This window comes from Staurois parvus, unplaced genomic scaffold (assembly GCF_062004578.1).
Source record: "Staurois parvus isolate SC_StPar_1 unplaced genomic scaffold, SC_StPar_1.0 ptg000159l, whole genome shotgun sequence".
Classification (NCBI taxonomy): domain Eukaryota; kingdom Metazoa; phylum Chordata; class Amphibia; order Anura; family Ranidae; genus Staurois; species Staurois parvus.
In genome coordinates this window covers 3,405,074-3,421,491 of record NW_028317955.1, presented here as the reverse complement: position 1 = coordinate 3,421,491, position 16,418 = coordinate 3,405,074, and the positions used below count along the sequence as shown (strand labels likewise).

Here is a 16,418-nt window from a genome sequence, read left to right as displayed (position 1 = left end):
GCCGTAAATAGTTTATTTTTGCCAACCTGGCCCAACTATTAAAATATCATATTAAAAAGCTAGAAAATAATTTTGGTCTTTAATTTGACTAGAGAACGTTAATACAGAAAAAGTGTATCTGTCCCTATATAAACCAAAATAAAGTTTGTGGTACAAAGCATGGCGAAATTACTTGGAAATGGAAAAATAGCTATTTTTTTTTCTTTTATTGTAGCTTTTTAATGGGCTGCTGCAAATGCAAAACAAACAAAAAAGTTAATGCATCAATATAAAAAAAAGCTAAATATACTACATAAGGAGATGAGTAGGTAGGAGTAAATTAAGGCTGCTTAGGATGTACTTGACAATTCATAAAAAGCTAAAAACAGGATTTTTCTTTTTTTTAAAAAAAAAAAAAAAAAAAAAAAAAACTTGTATGGTTGGTTTAAAGGACGTTATATACAGATCAAAGGAAACTCTTAAGATAACTAGTCTATTTCAACAACAGTATTGTTACAGTGTACTTCTGAATGATGACTGCAGACACAGAGCGGGACCCAAGCAGGTCTTGCCGCCAATTCTTGATTATACCGGCAGAAAGGTCACAATGAAGGAGAAGGACAAGGGTATACGAGGCATGTGATAAACATTCAAATGAAGGCAAAGGGCCAGGGTATGAGAAGCAGTGACAGTTCGGAGGTAACACAAGTCCACTGACAGGATGACACATCATCTTAGCATTTAACTACAGTGGATTGCCAAAAGAAACATATTACAGCAAGGCCCAAGATGGTGTTTCCCAGAGCAAGGTGACTGAACTCTCTTTCTAGTAGACCGCTGCAGTTATCAGGCCCATGAACATAAAATGTATGTTTCAAACAAAGGCAGCCATTTTTCAGGCTTGGCCAAAGTTTCAGAAAAGGCAGCCTACCAGCTTACAAGCATTTATTTTGTTTTATTCTATTTCACCTGCATAAGGTGTGTAATGATCATGTATTTTCATGGTGTAATTCTCTGTCCTTTTTGCTCAGCCTATAGTATTATTATACAGGATTTATATAGCGCCAACAGTTTGCTCAGCGCTTTACAATATAACGGGACACAATACAGTTCAATACAAGAGGGTTAGGAGGGTTCTGATCCTTAGAGCTATAGTAGAGTCAATCTTCGCATTCTGAAGGAAGCTTTCAGTTTGTACTGAAATGTGAGGCATGAAGCACTACACAGGTTCATGCATGACCTCTGTCTATAGTTTGAGATCCAAGACTGAAGAGACTACATATCCCACAATCCCCGGGTCTCTCAGTGGAGTAGTGTAGGTGATAGGAATTAGCTCTGACACAGACACAAGCAGGCAGCAAATTTCCAGTCACAGAGAGCTTACCCATACAACTAGACCTGGACAAATTCCGGCTCTTTGGCTGGCCCTATTCAGCTCTCAAAGGCTCTACTGTCAGCATGCCTCTCTCATACATGGATAGGCACAGAGAGGCACACTGACATATCTGTGAGGAGAGATACAAGACCTGGAAGGAGAGAGCCTGAGGAGCTGATGGGTACAGCGGGGGCGGTTCAGTTCTAGTGGGAGAGAGTTGCCTAGAAGACATTCTGACACTCTCCGCCACTCTACTACCCAGCCAAATTCTTCCTATGCTTGCTTCAGCACACTACAAACTCCAGGAGCTGTGCACCTCTTCTTCAGTCCAGGTCAGGATCTGTAGAAATCTCTGCTGTACCAATCTCAGTCCCTCTCCATCCAGTCACAGCGATTTTCAGAGGGCAATTCAAAAGGCAACTTAGAGGTATAAGATCACCTCCTTACTGCATGACTTAACCCTATAATGCTGCATTGCCATGCTGCAATACAGCGCACTGCACGCGGTTGTAGCGCGGTCCCTTTGAACTCAATGGGCAAATTTGACAGGCAGCGCCACTGATTAAACAAAGCAGTCCAAGTAAAAAATTCCATGACATGTGAACAGCCCCACCCAGCTGTTATTTTGGTTTGGCCCTCCACATTCAACATTCTCAATTTCTCATGTAGCCCCTTGTGAAAACGAATGCTCCACCACTTCACTAAGAATGATGTATTTCATCAAATTAGCACTCCAACATTTGTGATACAGCATGAAGGGGTGGCAATGTATGCATCTGAAGGCTGTGCGACCCAGAAAAATAAGAGGTGGTGTCCCTTGGCGCACAGGGAAAGGCCCCATATACATGGGACACTTCTGAACGATGGAAACTGACTGCTGGAAAACATAGGTTAAAAAAGTCTGTTTAGCTGCGTTTGCATACTGCGTTTATGCGCTTTTGCGTTTAGAAGCGTTTTTTGAAGATAAGCACAGGAGAACCTCCCAAATGCCCAGAATGCACTAAAAAGTGGTAAATTATTAACTATTTCAGACTGTTTCACAGAAATACAGAGAGTAGAAGCAGAGACAGCAGTATGTGTTGAGAATAGCTTAGGTGTGAGTTGCTCATTAACATTTCTTTTGTTTCCAAGGGTGGGAAAGGTGTCTGTTGGAGTGAGTCATTAAGGCCCCCTGGTAGGGGGTCTTCATGAGGAATTTGAGGTGTGAATGGTCATTAACATATCTTTTGTTTCCAAGGGTGATAGAGGTCTGAGGTGTGAATGGGTCATTACAATGTGTGACCAGCTTGGTAGGAAAATCCTGTGTTCAGTGTTTTGTTCATTTGAATACCTTGAAAATGCTTTGCATGCATTTTTCATGATGAAAAAAAGGCTCTGAACAGCATCGGGGACTGGAAGAGTAAAAAAAAAAAATTTCAAACGCTTATAAACTTGATTTGCCGCGTTTACAAGTGTTTTGCGTTTGAAACGCTGATAAAATCGACTGCTGAACGCAAGTTTTCTGCGTTCAAAAAAACGCCTGAACTCAAATGCCTGTAAACGAAGATGTGTACATGGAAACATAAGAAAACATTGGGGTGAGTTCAGGGGCTGCTGAAAAAAACGCTGAACAGCTCCTGAAAGTGAGTTTAGGAGCTGCAGTGTACATGAGCCCAAAGGCTAGCTGAAGCAATACATTGACATCAATAAACTATGACACTATAAACTTCAGCAGCAATAAGTCAGCCCATCAGTACAAGGTAAGGCACAGAAAACAACACAGGGACTATAGTTACACTAATACCTGCTAAAATAATAAAAAAATTTGAAAAAAAGTGCTCAGTGCCTTTAGGGTTTTGGGAAGGATGAATTAACGTGAACCTGTGGCCAGGCTATGGACATTGAAGTTTTTACATATTCTTAACAAGCTGTAAATTTGTTTTGAAAAAAGTCCATACTGACTTCTGTAGCTGTAGGAGCAGTGGGGTAACTCACCTTTCAAAGTTTACAGCAGAAGCACTGAAATCATCAGCCCAGCTCACTCTGCTCTCCCTATCTCGAGTGAACCAGCAGACTTTCTATCTTTTATTCTTTAAAGCTTAAGTGCAGCCAAAAAAACCCATAAAAATTAACACAGGGGACTTATCTTACAGTCAATAAAATGTATCCCTTGTGCTAAAGCTTTTTAGTTAAAAATCACCCTCTGTCCAGGCCCCCTCCCCCCACCACAGTGATCTTTTGGTACGGTGGCAGTTAATACAACTAAGGAGCTAGAACAGGCTCTCATCAAGAGTACCCAACAATGCCCGCCCTTCCCAACCAGCTACTCCATTCATAGAAGCTGTACAGCTTCTATAAGTGAAAAAGAATCTAGGAAAGGTGAAGTTAGGCAAGACATAGATGATGCGCATTTCTTTCCTGCAACCACGGGTACCAGTAAAAGATAATCGCTCATTTCCGCCATCATTACAAGTCAGTGTTGATGGAGCAATCCCTCCCACAGTGCTATTGTGTTATGCTGGTGGGGAGCCTTCCCTGCCGACAGAACACAATGGTTACTGCTGGCGGCTATAATCGCTGACAGTAGTCCAACAAAAAAAAAAAAAAAAAAAGCCTTATCTTTCCTCCACCACCTCTCTCCCCCTCCCCCTCTCCCCCCGCCCCCTCCCCCCCACAAGTTGCCAATCCTCTTTTCTCTTCATTCTAAATTCCCATTGATCTTCTTCCCAGCCTGGAATCTCCATTTTTTGTATTTTTAAACTGTCACAAAAATGTTTCAGATCTTCTGGGAACCTGAGGTGCGCCGTAACCCCATTTTTCCATCCTATTAAACATTCAGGAGACCCCCATCTGTATTGCACATTATATTCTTTTAACCTTTCCAATAGGGGCCTCAAAGTTCTCCTTCTCCACAGAGTCTCTGGGGCCAAGTCCGCATATATCTGTATATCGCCACCTTCATACTTAATAGCTGGTTTCCCTTTTATCTTCTTCCAAATTTTTTCTTTATCTCGAAACTCATAAAATTTAACTATGATGTCTCTCGGGCTTTCTTTCCCCAGATATCTCTGGATGTTTCCTTTTCTGAAAATTCCTTCTATTTTAGTCTTTTCCATTTCAGTGCTGTCTGTTATAATATTTAATATTTTACAAACCACTTCTTGCAGGTTTTCTCCCTTAGAGTTCTCTGGGACCCCACGTATCATGACGTTTCTCCTCCTGTCTCTATTTTCTTGTATCTCAGCTTTATATTTCAATTTTTCTTGGGCTTTCCCTATGCTAATTATTACTTTTTCAAGCTCAGAGATAGCCTGGGTCTGATTTTTAACTTTCTCCTCCGTTTCCTCAACTCTCACCAGCAGGTGTCCACTTCGGATATTTACCATTTCTTGTTTTATTGTTTTCTCCAGTTCTTTAAACATTTCTGCCATTTCTTTTTTATTAGGTATTTGTAAATCTTTTTCCGTCTCTGTATTTCCTAATGCTTGCTGATTGCTGGTGTCCAGGCCTAGTGATACTCTTGGGCTATTTTCCATGCTGAGATCAACTTCTCCTCTTTCAGTCCTATTCTGGGATCTTTCTGGGGTTACGTTTCCTTGGGAGGTATATTTTTTAATTGTACCAGTCTGGGACCCTTTAAGCCCACTTCCTTTTACACTATTATTTTTCATTTTCTCTGTAACTTTTATTCTTTGTTCTTCTATTATAAAATTCATGGATTTGGGGGGGAGAGAATCAAAGTTCTTGTATACTAGTCTCTGCACTATTCCCCGGCTGGTCTTTTTGGGCTGTTCTGTCCTCAAATCTTTTCCACCTTTTTTGCAGTCGCCGGGGGTCCCCCCTTTCACTTACCCCCTGCTACCCTTTAGGGAGCCATGTAATGCATCACAGTTAGGGTATAGAAGGTTTCAACTTAAAGTCACTCACCCTCCTCGTTTATTTCATCCAGTGGCCCCGCTGAGTGCTCTCTCCTTCAGGTCACATAGGGTCTTTGTTCAAGGAGGGAGGGGGGGGGGACCCTTCAGAGTCTCTTTGATCTTCTATTGACCAGGGCTCAGTGGATATCTTCTTAGCTTGCTTTATGCCCTGGGGGTCTCAGGGGAATAGAGGGAGAATGCACCGATCCCCAGCCGACAGATCCGTTCTGCTCTCTCACCGCAGAACGCCGGCCGGCCGGCTTCCCGAACTCCCAGGAGTGCTTTGCGGTCGGTCACGTGCTCGCGCCGACTTCCCAGCATCCAGCCGCTCTCTCACCGCTATTCACCAGCCACTCTCCTCACTCCCCCCGCACACCTCCACTTTCCGTCCCGGGGAGCCGCCAGGCCAGGGTAAGAGGCAAGTCACCAAACTATCCACATGTCTCGGGGGGATCACAGGGGACCTAGGGAGGTCAGGACACGGAGCTCCGTCCGAGAGCTCCTACATTGAGCTCTCCTCCGCCGCCATACTCAGGCTCCGCCCCCCGCACTTTTTCTGTATTTTTTTTTTGCTCTTTCCTCTACACTGGTCAGCCCTCACCCTACTGCCCCTGCCTTATGGTGCTGGAGATGAACTTAGGAGGGACCAGGGGAGCTATGAGGAGGCCGGACAAGGGGAAGGTCGTCCATGCCCAGAGTTTTTAGCCCAAGGACTAGATCAAAAGTGGAAGTTTCTCCCATAAATGATCAATAGGCAAAAGATGGGCCTAAAAAGAGGGGGGGGGAGGGGGGTGGGGGGGAGGGGGAAAGCTGGGGGGGGTGGGCAAGTGGGGAGGGGGGGTATTTTTCCTGCAAAAAAAAAAAAAAAAAAAAAAAGATACAAAAGCAAGTGAGAAGGGAGAAGAAGGGGAAGAGAAGATTTATGGAAGATGGAGGAGATTCAGTTTATAACATATAACGTAAATGGGTTGAACTCCCCTGGGAAAAGATTTAGACTGTTTAAAGAATTACATCATAGAGCAGCCTCAGTAGTATTCCTACAGGAGACACATCTTGAGATAGAATCGAACGTTAGGCTGAGATCCAGAAATCACCCAACATGGTATTATGCTGATTCCCCGGTTAAGAGAGCGAAGGGTGTTGCAATAGGTATGGCAAAGAATACTAGGTTTGAGCTGGAAGATAGAATGACAGACCCAGAGGGGAGATTCTTGTTCTTAAAGGGAAAACTACAGGAGATCGAATGTACACTGGCCAATATTTATTGTCCTAATAAAAGTCCAGAGATATATCTGAAAAAAGTGCTGAGGAAGTTGATGGACTTTAAAAAAGGCTGTTTGATTCTCGCAGGGGATTTTAATTTTTGTATGGACCCACAAAAAGATGCTACCTCCCATGTACAGAGAGAAGGAAGTAGGGCTCTGAAACTCTTGAAGAAAGAACTACATATAAGTCAATTAGTAGATGCCTGGAGAATTACACACATGCAAGATAGAGATTATACCTTTTTTTCAAACATGCATAAGAGGTATTCAAGATTAGACCACATATTAATAGAACATCAATTAATTGACCACCTAGTTCAAATTGAAATAGAGACAATCTCTTTATCGGATCACGCCCCAGTTAGAATGAAATTGGAATGGGGGAAGGGGAAAACAGGAGGGCTGGGTTGGAAACTGAATGAGACACTATTAGTAGAAAACGAAATAGCCCAGAAAATAGGGGAAGAGATTGAACGGTATTTCCAGGAAAACGAGACAGGTGATGTGTCCATAGCTACAGTGTGGGAATCTCATAAGGCATACATAAGAGGAATATTGATAGCGATTGGGGCAAGAAAGAAAAAAGAAAGAAGAGAGAAAATGAGCAGACTCTTAGAAGAAATAAGTATGCTAGAACAACAACATAAGAATAGAATAATAAAGGAAATAGAGTTGAAGTTAAAAAAAAAGAAAGAAGAATTGGAAGGTGTAATAGAAGAGGAGAGGAGAAAAGCATATAATAGGGTTTTGAGTGAGAGATATAGATGGGGAGAAAGACCGGGAAAATTCTTTATGAGGGCCCTAAGGAAAAAGAAAAATAGAAATTATATAGAAAAAATAAAAGATGTTAAGGGGAACCTGAAACACTCAAATAGAGAAATCACCAAAGTTTTTATGGAATATTATAGAGATCTGTATAATATAAATCCCCTGCGGGAATCTGAAAACATAGAAAGTGAGAAGAATCAAAAGAGAAAGAAATATCTAGAGAAGGCTGGGTTACTAAAATTAAGCGAAGCCCAAATGAACTCCCTGGATGCAGATATCTCACAAGAGGAAATAAAATTAGCTCTGAAGGGTACAGTGTCTGGGAAAAGTCCAGGACCAGATGGTTATACTGTGAGATATTATAAAAAATATAGTGAAATCTTAGTACCAAAACTTAGAAAATATATGAATGCATTAGGTGGAGAGATGGAAATAAGAAAAGAATCGCTACAAGCTCAAATGGTGCTTATCCAAAAAGAGGGAAAAGATGCTACACAGTGTTCGAACTATAGACCTATTTCATTATTAAACACTGACACTAAGCTATATGCAAAGGTCTTGGCAAATAGATTGAAAGAGCTAATGCCGGAATGGATACATCAGGACCAGGTGGGCTTCGTTCCCGGGAGGGAGGGTAGAGATAATGGGTTACGATCATTGATGCTGATCCAAAAAAGTAAAAAGGGAAAAGAACCGGTGATTCTACTCTCTATAGACGCTGAAAAAGCGTTTGATAGAGTGAACTGGAGATTCATGATGGATACGTTGGATGTCATGGGAATCGGGCCCAGGATGAGAGAGTGGATAGGAAAGTTGTATAGATACCCCTCTGCAGTTGTTGTGGTGAACGGTGAGAGGTCAGAACCCATTGAGATGTCAAACGGTACAAGACAGGGATGTCCACTGTCCCCATTGTTGTATGTTGTATTACTAGAACCACTTCTGTCAACACTACGGCTAAATAGAGATATAAAGGGAATTCAGATAGGGGACACGGAACATAAAGTCGCCGCTTTTGCTGACGACTTGCTGTTCTATGTGAGAAACCCCAGGATGACATTGCCAAACCTAATGAAGCTATTGAAGGAATATGGAGAATTGTCAAATTTAAAGATTAATCCAACAAAAACGGAGATTCTAAATATAAATATTTCAAAAAATGAAAAAGAAAAAATACAAAAGGAATTTCCCTTTAAATGGAAAGATAGAGATATAAAATACTTAGGAGTAAATCTCACAGCTTCATATAAACACCTTTACAAATTAAACTATATTTCACTGATTAATGAGATTAGAGAGGAGCTAAAAATATTGCAAGAGGGAACCCCGACATTGATAGGTCGTATTAACCTAGTAAAAATGATAATAGTACCAAAAATCATGTATAGATATCAAATGATACCAATTAAACTCCCAGAGACCTTTTTTAAGTTAATTAAGAAACTGATAACAAAATACATATGGAGGAATAAAAAACCAAGATTGTCATATGAGTTGTTGAGTAGGAGGAAAGAAAGAGGTGGTTTAGGGCTTCCAGACTTTAAAAGATACTACAAAGCTGTAATATTGGCAAGAACTATAGATTGGACACAGAACTATAAAAAAAGTTGGGTGAGGATAGAGAATGAACTTAGTGGAACAGATTTGGGTAAGGCGATATGGATACCAACACAGTATAGGGGCTTAAATGATAATGTAAATACATACACATTGAATGTTTTAAAAATTTGGGATAATTTACACAAAAGTTTGAAATGGTCTTTTAATTCAACACTGATTTCACTAAAAAACACGGAGTTTTTCCCCCCTGGTAGAGAAGAAATAGGAGGTAGGTGGTTTAAAAAGGAAGAGGTTCAATTAAGAGATATTTTGGTGGGGGATAAAATAGGATCATTTGGGGAATTGAAAAAAAAAGAGGGTGAGATTTTCACTAAATTAGATAAGTGGCGGTATTTTCAATTGAGGAGTTTTGTTGGAAGTTTGCCAAAACCTTTAAGGACAAGAGACAACTGGAACTTGTTTGAAAAGGTTTTGGGTACACAAGGTGATGGGAAACACGGGATTGCTAAGGTATATAAAATACTCACAGAACTAGATATAAATACAAAGCCAACATATATAATAAAATGGGAAACTGACATGGGAAGTGTGATAGATGAGGAGAAGCAGAGGAGAATATATAGATTAATCCACGAAAACATTTCTATGAGAGAGGTAGAGATGAACTATAAGTGTTTGACAAGATGGCACATTACACCAACTGTTGAAAATAAGATGTGTAAAGAGAGTTCACCGTGGTGTTGGAGGGGATGTGGTGAAATAGGTACAACATATCACATATGGTGGGGCTGCCCAAAAATTCAGGTATTCTGGAAAACAATAACCCAATTGATAAGAAAAATAACAGAAATAGATATTGGATTAGACCCAGAAGTGTGTATTTTGCATAACATGGACATATCAGTCAATAAATATAAAAAATCAGGGATATGGTGCTACATTAAACGCTGCAAAAGCTCTGATACCCAGGTTTTGGAAGCAAATAGAAGTACCGAGGGTAGAAGACTGGATAGAAGGGGTTGAGCAGATTAAAAAGATGGAAAGGTTGTGCCATGTCCAGGAAGATAGGATGGAGATTTATAATAGGAAATGGGAGAATTGGGAAAAAGCTAAGTTATACATGAAATATAGGAAAGATTAAAGAAAATAATAGGAAAACTGCACTTGCTGAGATAAAATGATGTAGAGAAAAGGAAAAGCAGGAAGATGGGATTTGGGTGAGGGTGGAGGAGGGGGGGGGAAATTTGGAATAAAGTAAATAAAGTAGAAATGTTGGATACTATGGTGTATAGATATATATATAAGTAGTCCAACAAAAATCCAACAGGCTGGTTGTACTGAAGTCAATCAATGGATCCACTTCAGTACAACCAGCCTGCCCATATGTGGATTGAATCGCGGTTGGTCCCTGCCGAAACGACTGAGATTTGATGCATCTATGACTGGGTTTAGCCTTTAAAGCTCATTTACCGCTTGCAAACAATATGAAAGTTCTTCAAAGTCCATAGCTTGGTCACAGATTGACTAAGAATTTAGTCATTTTTTTCAGAAAGCAGCATATGAAATAAAAATGTGTCCACTGACAGACAAATCTATAGCCAGTAAACAGTCCATGACTTACTATATTTGATGTATGCCTTACTGCTGGGACTGTCTCAGCTTCTGTCCCGGCAAACATTCAGATGTCATGCACATCCGGTGATTTATCGTATGTACGAGTGCAGCAAAGCGCAGCCATTCTTTTCAATGACGGACTGTTTTCTGCACCTGGGCAGCCTGAGCAGAGGAAATTCAGCTTTGGTTATGCTGAACAGGCTCAGGCAGCCTGCGTGCAAGAGCCCATAAAGCGGTTTGATTTTTAGATCTCTGACACTCCATAAAGTGGTAGCAAAGTTCTGCAAGCCAAAATCCACTGACAGGCAGGGTGTTTATTTTTTTATTATTATTTATTTAACAGAAGAGTCTCTTTTGTCATAAATATCCCCCCTTCCTTTCAACGGTAATATGATCTGAGCAGCGTAAGCGCAGGTCAGACCGCATTTACGGCCAAAGATTTGAAACCCAGAAAGAAGATCGGGTTAACATGAAAGCCACCGGTGATCGGAGGAGACATGACAGCCCAGAGATGGAGAGCTTTGTTTGTTGGCAAGTCTATCATAATGTACAAGTCTGTGGTGCATACTAGTACATTATGATTTAAATTTGTAGGGGGGCACATTTTTTTTGTACTCTCTCAAGGAGACTTTACTACTGCTTTAAGGTGCTTTCCTAGCAGAAATGTGTCTGACAACCTCAGCCCAAAAAGTAACAACCATGGATGAGTTCCCAGTTTGTTCCCTCTATAGAGAATTTTTCAGAAATGTGCTACATTATCTTGTTTTCAAATGGATGTGGCAGTTGGACAGAACTGGGAATTATAGCAACCACATTGTCAAGTCACTTTGCCAGCAATCATGCAAACCTAATTTTTCACAGTATTGTAGTGCGATGAACGAGACTTCTTTGCGAATTCCAACATATACCGTATTTTTCGCTCTATAAGACACACCTAGGTTTTAGAGGAGGAAAAGAAGAAAAAAAATATTTCGAACCAATGGATACAGAGGCAGTACAGGCGGTGACCAGAGACTGCGGGCGCGGTGCAGGGGGTGACCAGAGACTGCGGGCGCGGTGCAGGGGGTGACCAGAGACTGCGGGCGCGGTGCAGGGGGTGACCAGAGACTGCGGGCGCGGTGCAGGGGGTGACCAGAGACTGCGGGCGCGGTGCAGGGGGTGACCAGAGACTGCGGGCGCGGTACAGGGGGTGACCAGAGACTGCGGGCGCGGTACAGCGGGTGACCAGAGACTGCGGGCGCGGTACAGCGGGTGACCAGAGACTGCGGGCGCGGTACAGGGGATGACCAGAGACTGCGGGCGCGGTACAGGGGATGACCAGAGACTGCGGGCGCGGTACAGGGGATGACCAGAGACTGCGGGCGCGGTACAGGGGATGACCAGAGACTGCGGGCGCGGTACAGGGGATGACCAGAGACTGCGGGCGCGGTACAGGGGATGACCAGAGACTGCGGGCGCGGTACAGGGGATGACCAGAGACTGCGGGCGCGGTACAGGGGATGACCAGAGACTGCGGGCGCGGTACAGGGGATGACCAGAGACTGCGGGCGCGGTACAGGGGATGACCAGAGACTGCGGGCGCGGTACAGGGGATGACCAGAGACTGCGGGCGCGGTACAGGGGATGACCAGAGACTGCGGGCGCGGTACAGGGGATGACCAGAGACTGCGGGCGCGGTACAGGGGATGACCAGAGACTGCGGGCGCGGTACAGGGGATGACCAGAGACTGCGGGCGCGGTACAGGGGATGACCAGAGACTGCGGGCGCGGTACAGGGGATGACCAGAGACTGCGGGCGCGGTACAGGGGATGACCAGAGACTGCAGACAGTACAGGGATGACCAGAGACTGCAGACAGTACAGGGATGACCAGAGACTGCGGACACAGTACAGGGATGACCAGAGACTGCAGACACAGTACAGGGATGACCAGAGACTGCAGACACAGTACAGGGGATGACCAGAGACTGCAGACACAGTACAGGGGATGACCAGAGACTGCTGACCTTTAGGGAGCAGAGGGGGGGGGGGAGCGGGTACCCGAATTTGACAGGTTCCCGCTCCCTCTTCCTCAGAGTTTTCCTTCCTCCCTGTCTTCTGGGATACGCGACAGGTCCCAGAAGACTGCCGGACCAATCACAAAGCGCAGTGCTTCTCGCACATGCGCAGTGGGCACCCGGCTGTGCAGCCGCAAGCTGTCACAGCCGGGTGCCCACAGTAAAGATGCCGCTGCTGGGAGAAAACATGGCGAGGACAGCACTGGACAGGGGGACAGGTAAGACCGAGGAGCACAGAAGAGCTGAGTGGCCGGCCCGATATTCTAACATGGTGGTGGCGGGAATACCGGGCTGGCCGCTCCATAGGACGCACAGACATTTTATGGGGGGGTGCGTGTTACGGAGCGAAAAATACGGTAACCATGACCACCAGCAAACAACACTACAAGCAACTCAAAGTACACTGCTAAGGTGCCAAAAACTTGTGCATGTAAAACAATTATATAGAATCACAAGAACTTAGCAGGATAATGGCTTGACACCTCACTGGCTGAAAGACCAGCAGATCTAGGATAGTCTTCCAAGTGGATCCCTTGAAGATGTGAAGACAGGGGAGGGTGAAGCTCAGTAATGCATGCTCACAGGTCCCTCTGCCAGCCATTATAAACCAGGGTTGAATCTAAACAGCTTTTGATTATGGTCCCTTTTACAACTCTCTGCTGTGACAAAGGAATTATAACTCGGCAGCGCAAGACAATCAACAAGGTCATAATTCAGTCAAGAACTTTGTAGGAGATTCTGCGACTTCTTTAATATTTTATGGCTTAAGTGTTCAATCTAATCTCGAAAAGTCTAGACCGGACATCCTCTGTCTTCCACAACGCAGTCCATTATTCAACAATTGGCGTTCAAATCACATCTGCATATTTCAGAAGGCAAAAGTCATATCTTGTAACCATTATTACAGATTGTGTCGATCAGGTTACAATGCAGTATTCATTTTATGACTCACCTTACAGCTCATCATTTCAGCAACTCTTTCCCGAGGCTCCTGGCCTGCTTTGGGTCTGACTAGAACATAAACGGCATTAATGCCTGGACAAGACCTAAGCAGCTTCTCAAGGAGAACCTTTCCCATGAAGCCGGTAGCTCCTGTGATGAGGACATTCTTCCCTCTGTAGTATTCTGGAATGGATGTCATCTTCAAGCAAAGTCCTAAAATGAAAACCAGACAGACACGTTAGATATTGACCCACTGGCCATTCTGCACAAAGCATCATGCAGACTTCTCATGTGAGTGCATGATACATCATAACACTCCATTAAAAAAAAAAAAAAAAAAAAAAAAAAATTTAAACCTCAATCTGCCTTTCCCAATTTGCCTATGAGAAGAGCAACAGCTGTCATTCCCAAAAAAGAAGTACTCGTTTAATAATGCTGACAGTTTTAACAGAGCAAGATATCAAGAGAAAGCAATGTACACTATGTAAGTAAATGCGCATGAAGATTTTATACTATTGATTAATGATACTCAACCAGTGATGACCCAAAAGTAACAAGTAATCAAAGTATTAGGCCAGCCTCTAACAAACAAAAATTTCAGAAACAGAAAAGTCCATCACCAGCCCTATTTATCGATCCATCAATAAAATCACTCATAAATATCTATTATGTTCAGTCAAATGACAGGCAAAACCTTACATCGAGAGTCAGCAACCCATAGATAACGGCCAGGTGCCTGGTAGATCACAAGTCTGCGATTTCTGACACGCCATCCCAGAGCATCAGAGTGCAATGCAGAGGGACTACTTGTAAAGTTGGAGCTTTAGTAGGGACCAAGAGCCACAAAAGACGGTGCCTCCTCTGTGGTGCCGGCTCCTGTCCCATGTGGAATGATACCAACAGCACTCCACCTCTTATACCAGCTAGTCATCTCCAGAGTCGTGCCAGGAGCAGGAAAGAAGAGCTCTTCAGGTCAGTGTGAAGCAATACACTGGGCATAATAGTATAGGGTTGCTTTCACACAGATTTACCCACACCCCGCGTGCAGTGCAATGTACCAGCAGCTTTCCTGCGGGTTGGCTGCGCTTAGCCAGAGACTTCAATTGTATCCTGCGCTCCTCTGAAAATCAGTGTGTTTGACAGGTGATGAGGAGGTAATATGTTGCCTCCTCACCACCTGATTTAAAGCGGAGCTCCACCCAAAAGGGGAAGTTCCGCTTTAAGGACTGCTCCCCATTAAGGATTGGCACCTTTGGGGGGCGGGGGGGAGCGGGTACCCGAATTTGACAGGTACCTGCTCTCACTTCCTGTCCGATCACCTAGGCGATTGGAAATGGAATGTGTCCTCCCATCCTCCCTCCCTGTAGTCTTTTGGGACACATGACAGGTCCCAGAAGACTACAGGACCATTCATGAAGCACAGCGCTACTTGCGCATGCGCAGTGGGTACCCGGCTGTGAAGCAAGCTATCACAGCTGGGTGCGCACACTGAAGATGCCGACCTTCTGGAATACAGGACGGCCAGTGAAACGGGCTGCGGGGGACACACCGCAGGACCAAGGGACAGGTAAGTGGTTGTTTTTTAAAAGTCAACAGCTACAGTTTTTGTAGCTGCTGACTAATTTTTTTCAGGTGAGTGGAACTCGGCTTTCAAGCCATGATTGCTGTGCAATGCATGCGATTGTGACATGGTACTATGGCAATTAGAGGTTTAAATCAGGTGTGAGGTGGTGACACTGTGCCAGTGATCTTTGACTTTTCCCATGTTTAGATAGATCTCCACCTCTTTAAGGCTGCCTACCCCTGCCTTCCATCCTCTTCTTCCATTCAGTGGCAGGGCTCCAAGGACTCCCCAGCACCAATTCTCCTGTGGACATTGTTTGCAATATCTCTTGGCTGACAACCGCTGTGTAATAACAGATGAAGTAACGCAATGTCATCACTGCTTAGCCAAATAGGGAAACACAAATGCAGTGGACCAACAAAACTGCAAATTCAGCGGCTGGGCTGCAGGGTTGCCAACAGGAAATTAAGGACACCAGAATGCAGGGCAGCTCACTAAATTGAATAGGCTGCCCTAAGCACAACTGGTGAAAATTCGCAAAAAACATGTGTGCACCGTCACCTTCCATAGGTGTGAAAGGAGCCTAAGGCCTGGTCCACACCTATGAAGATTTATTTTGACTTGTTTCTGCAGTCACTTTGACGCGTTTTGTATTTCTAATGCTTTTTGTTTTGTTTTACCAATTTGTTGTTTGGCAGCTTAACCACTTGCCGCCCAGCCACCGCATATAAACGGTGGCAGGGCGGCGCTCGTAGGCAAAAGCACGTTTTAAAACGGCTGCCTTCAAAACAGGTAGGGGGCACGGGCGAGGCGCGCGCCCGCCCTACCTGTCCCGCGGGTGTCAGCCGATGGGTCACGGCCGGTTTTTACAGGCCGTTTTCCCGCGATTGCCGGTGATCGCTAACACAGAGCAGGGCTGCATTGTTTACACACAGCCCTGTTCTGTGTCAGTTCTCCGACAGCTTGTGAGAAGCTGCAGTGTTTCTCTCCCTCGATCAGCTCCCCTCTCCCTCCCCCCCGTCCAGTATACACCCCTGCCCCCTAATAAAACACTCCCCTTACACTGCAAATTCTAAAAATGTTAACCCTTTCCTCCCCAGTGAAATTAGTACAGTTTTTTCACTGATCACTGTATTGGTGTCACTGGGGATGTCAGTGACCCCAAGTCAGTTCCCCCCCAGTGTCAAAATGTCCGACGCTGTCCCGCAGTCCTGCCATAAGTCACTGGTCGCCGCCATATGTCGCTGATTGCCGCCAAAAGTCGCTGATCGGCGCCATTATTAGTATAAAAATTAAAAATTCCAGCATCTTTCCCGCCATTTGTAAACGCTATAACTTTCACGTAAACCAATTAATTTACACGTATTGGGATTTTTTTTTAGCAAAGACATGTATAGC

At 44.0% G+C, this 16,418-nt stretch overlaps 1 protein-coding gene across 2 annotated transcripts in view; it reads right to left on the bottom strand.

Moving 5' to 3' along the window:
• Window positions 1–16,418, bottom strand: part of FAR1 (fatty acyl-CoA reductase 1) — a 179,047-nt gene that overhangs the window by 69,780 nt on the left and 92,849 nt on the right. For both annotated transcript variants that reach the window (XM_089675845.1, XM_089675843.1), the window contains exon 2: window positions 13,467–13,669. In XM_089675845.1, the coding sequence (XP_089531971.1) occupies window positions 13,467–13,655 (189 nt within the window). In that variant the 5' untranslated portion in view covers window positions 13,656–13,669. The remainder of the gene's footprint in view (window positions 1–13,466; window positions 13,670–16,418) is intronic.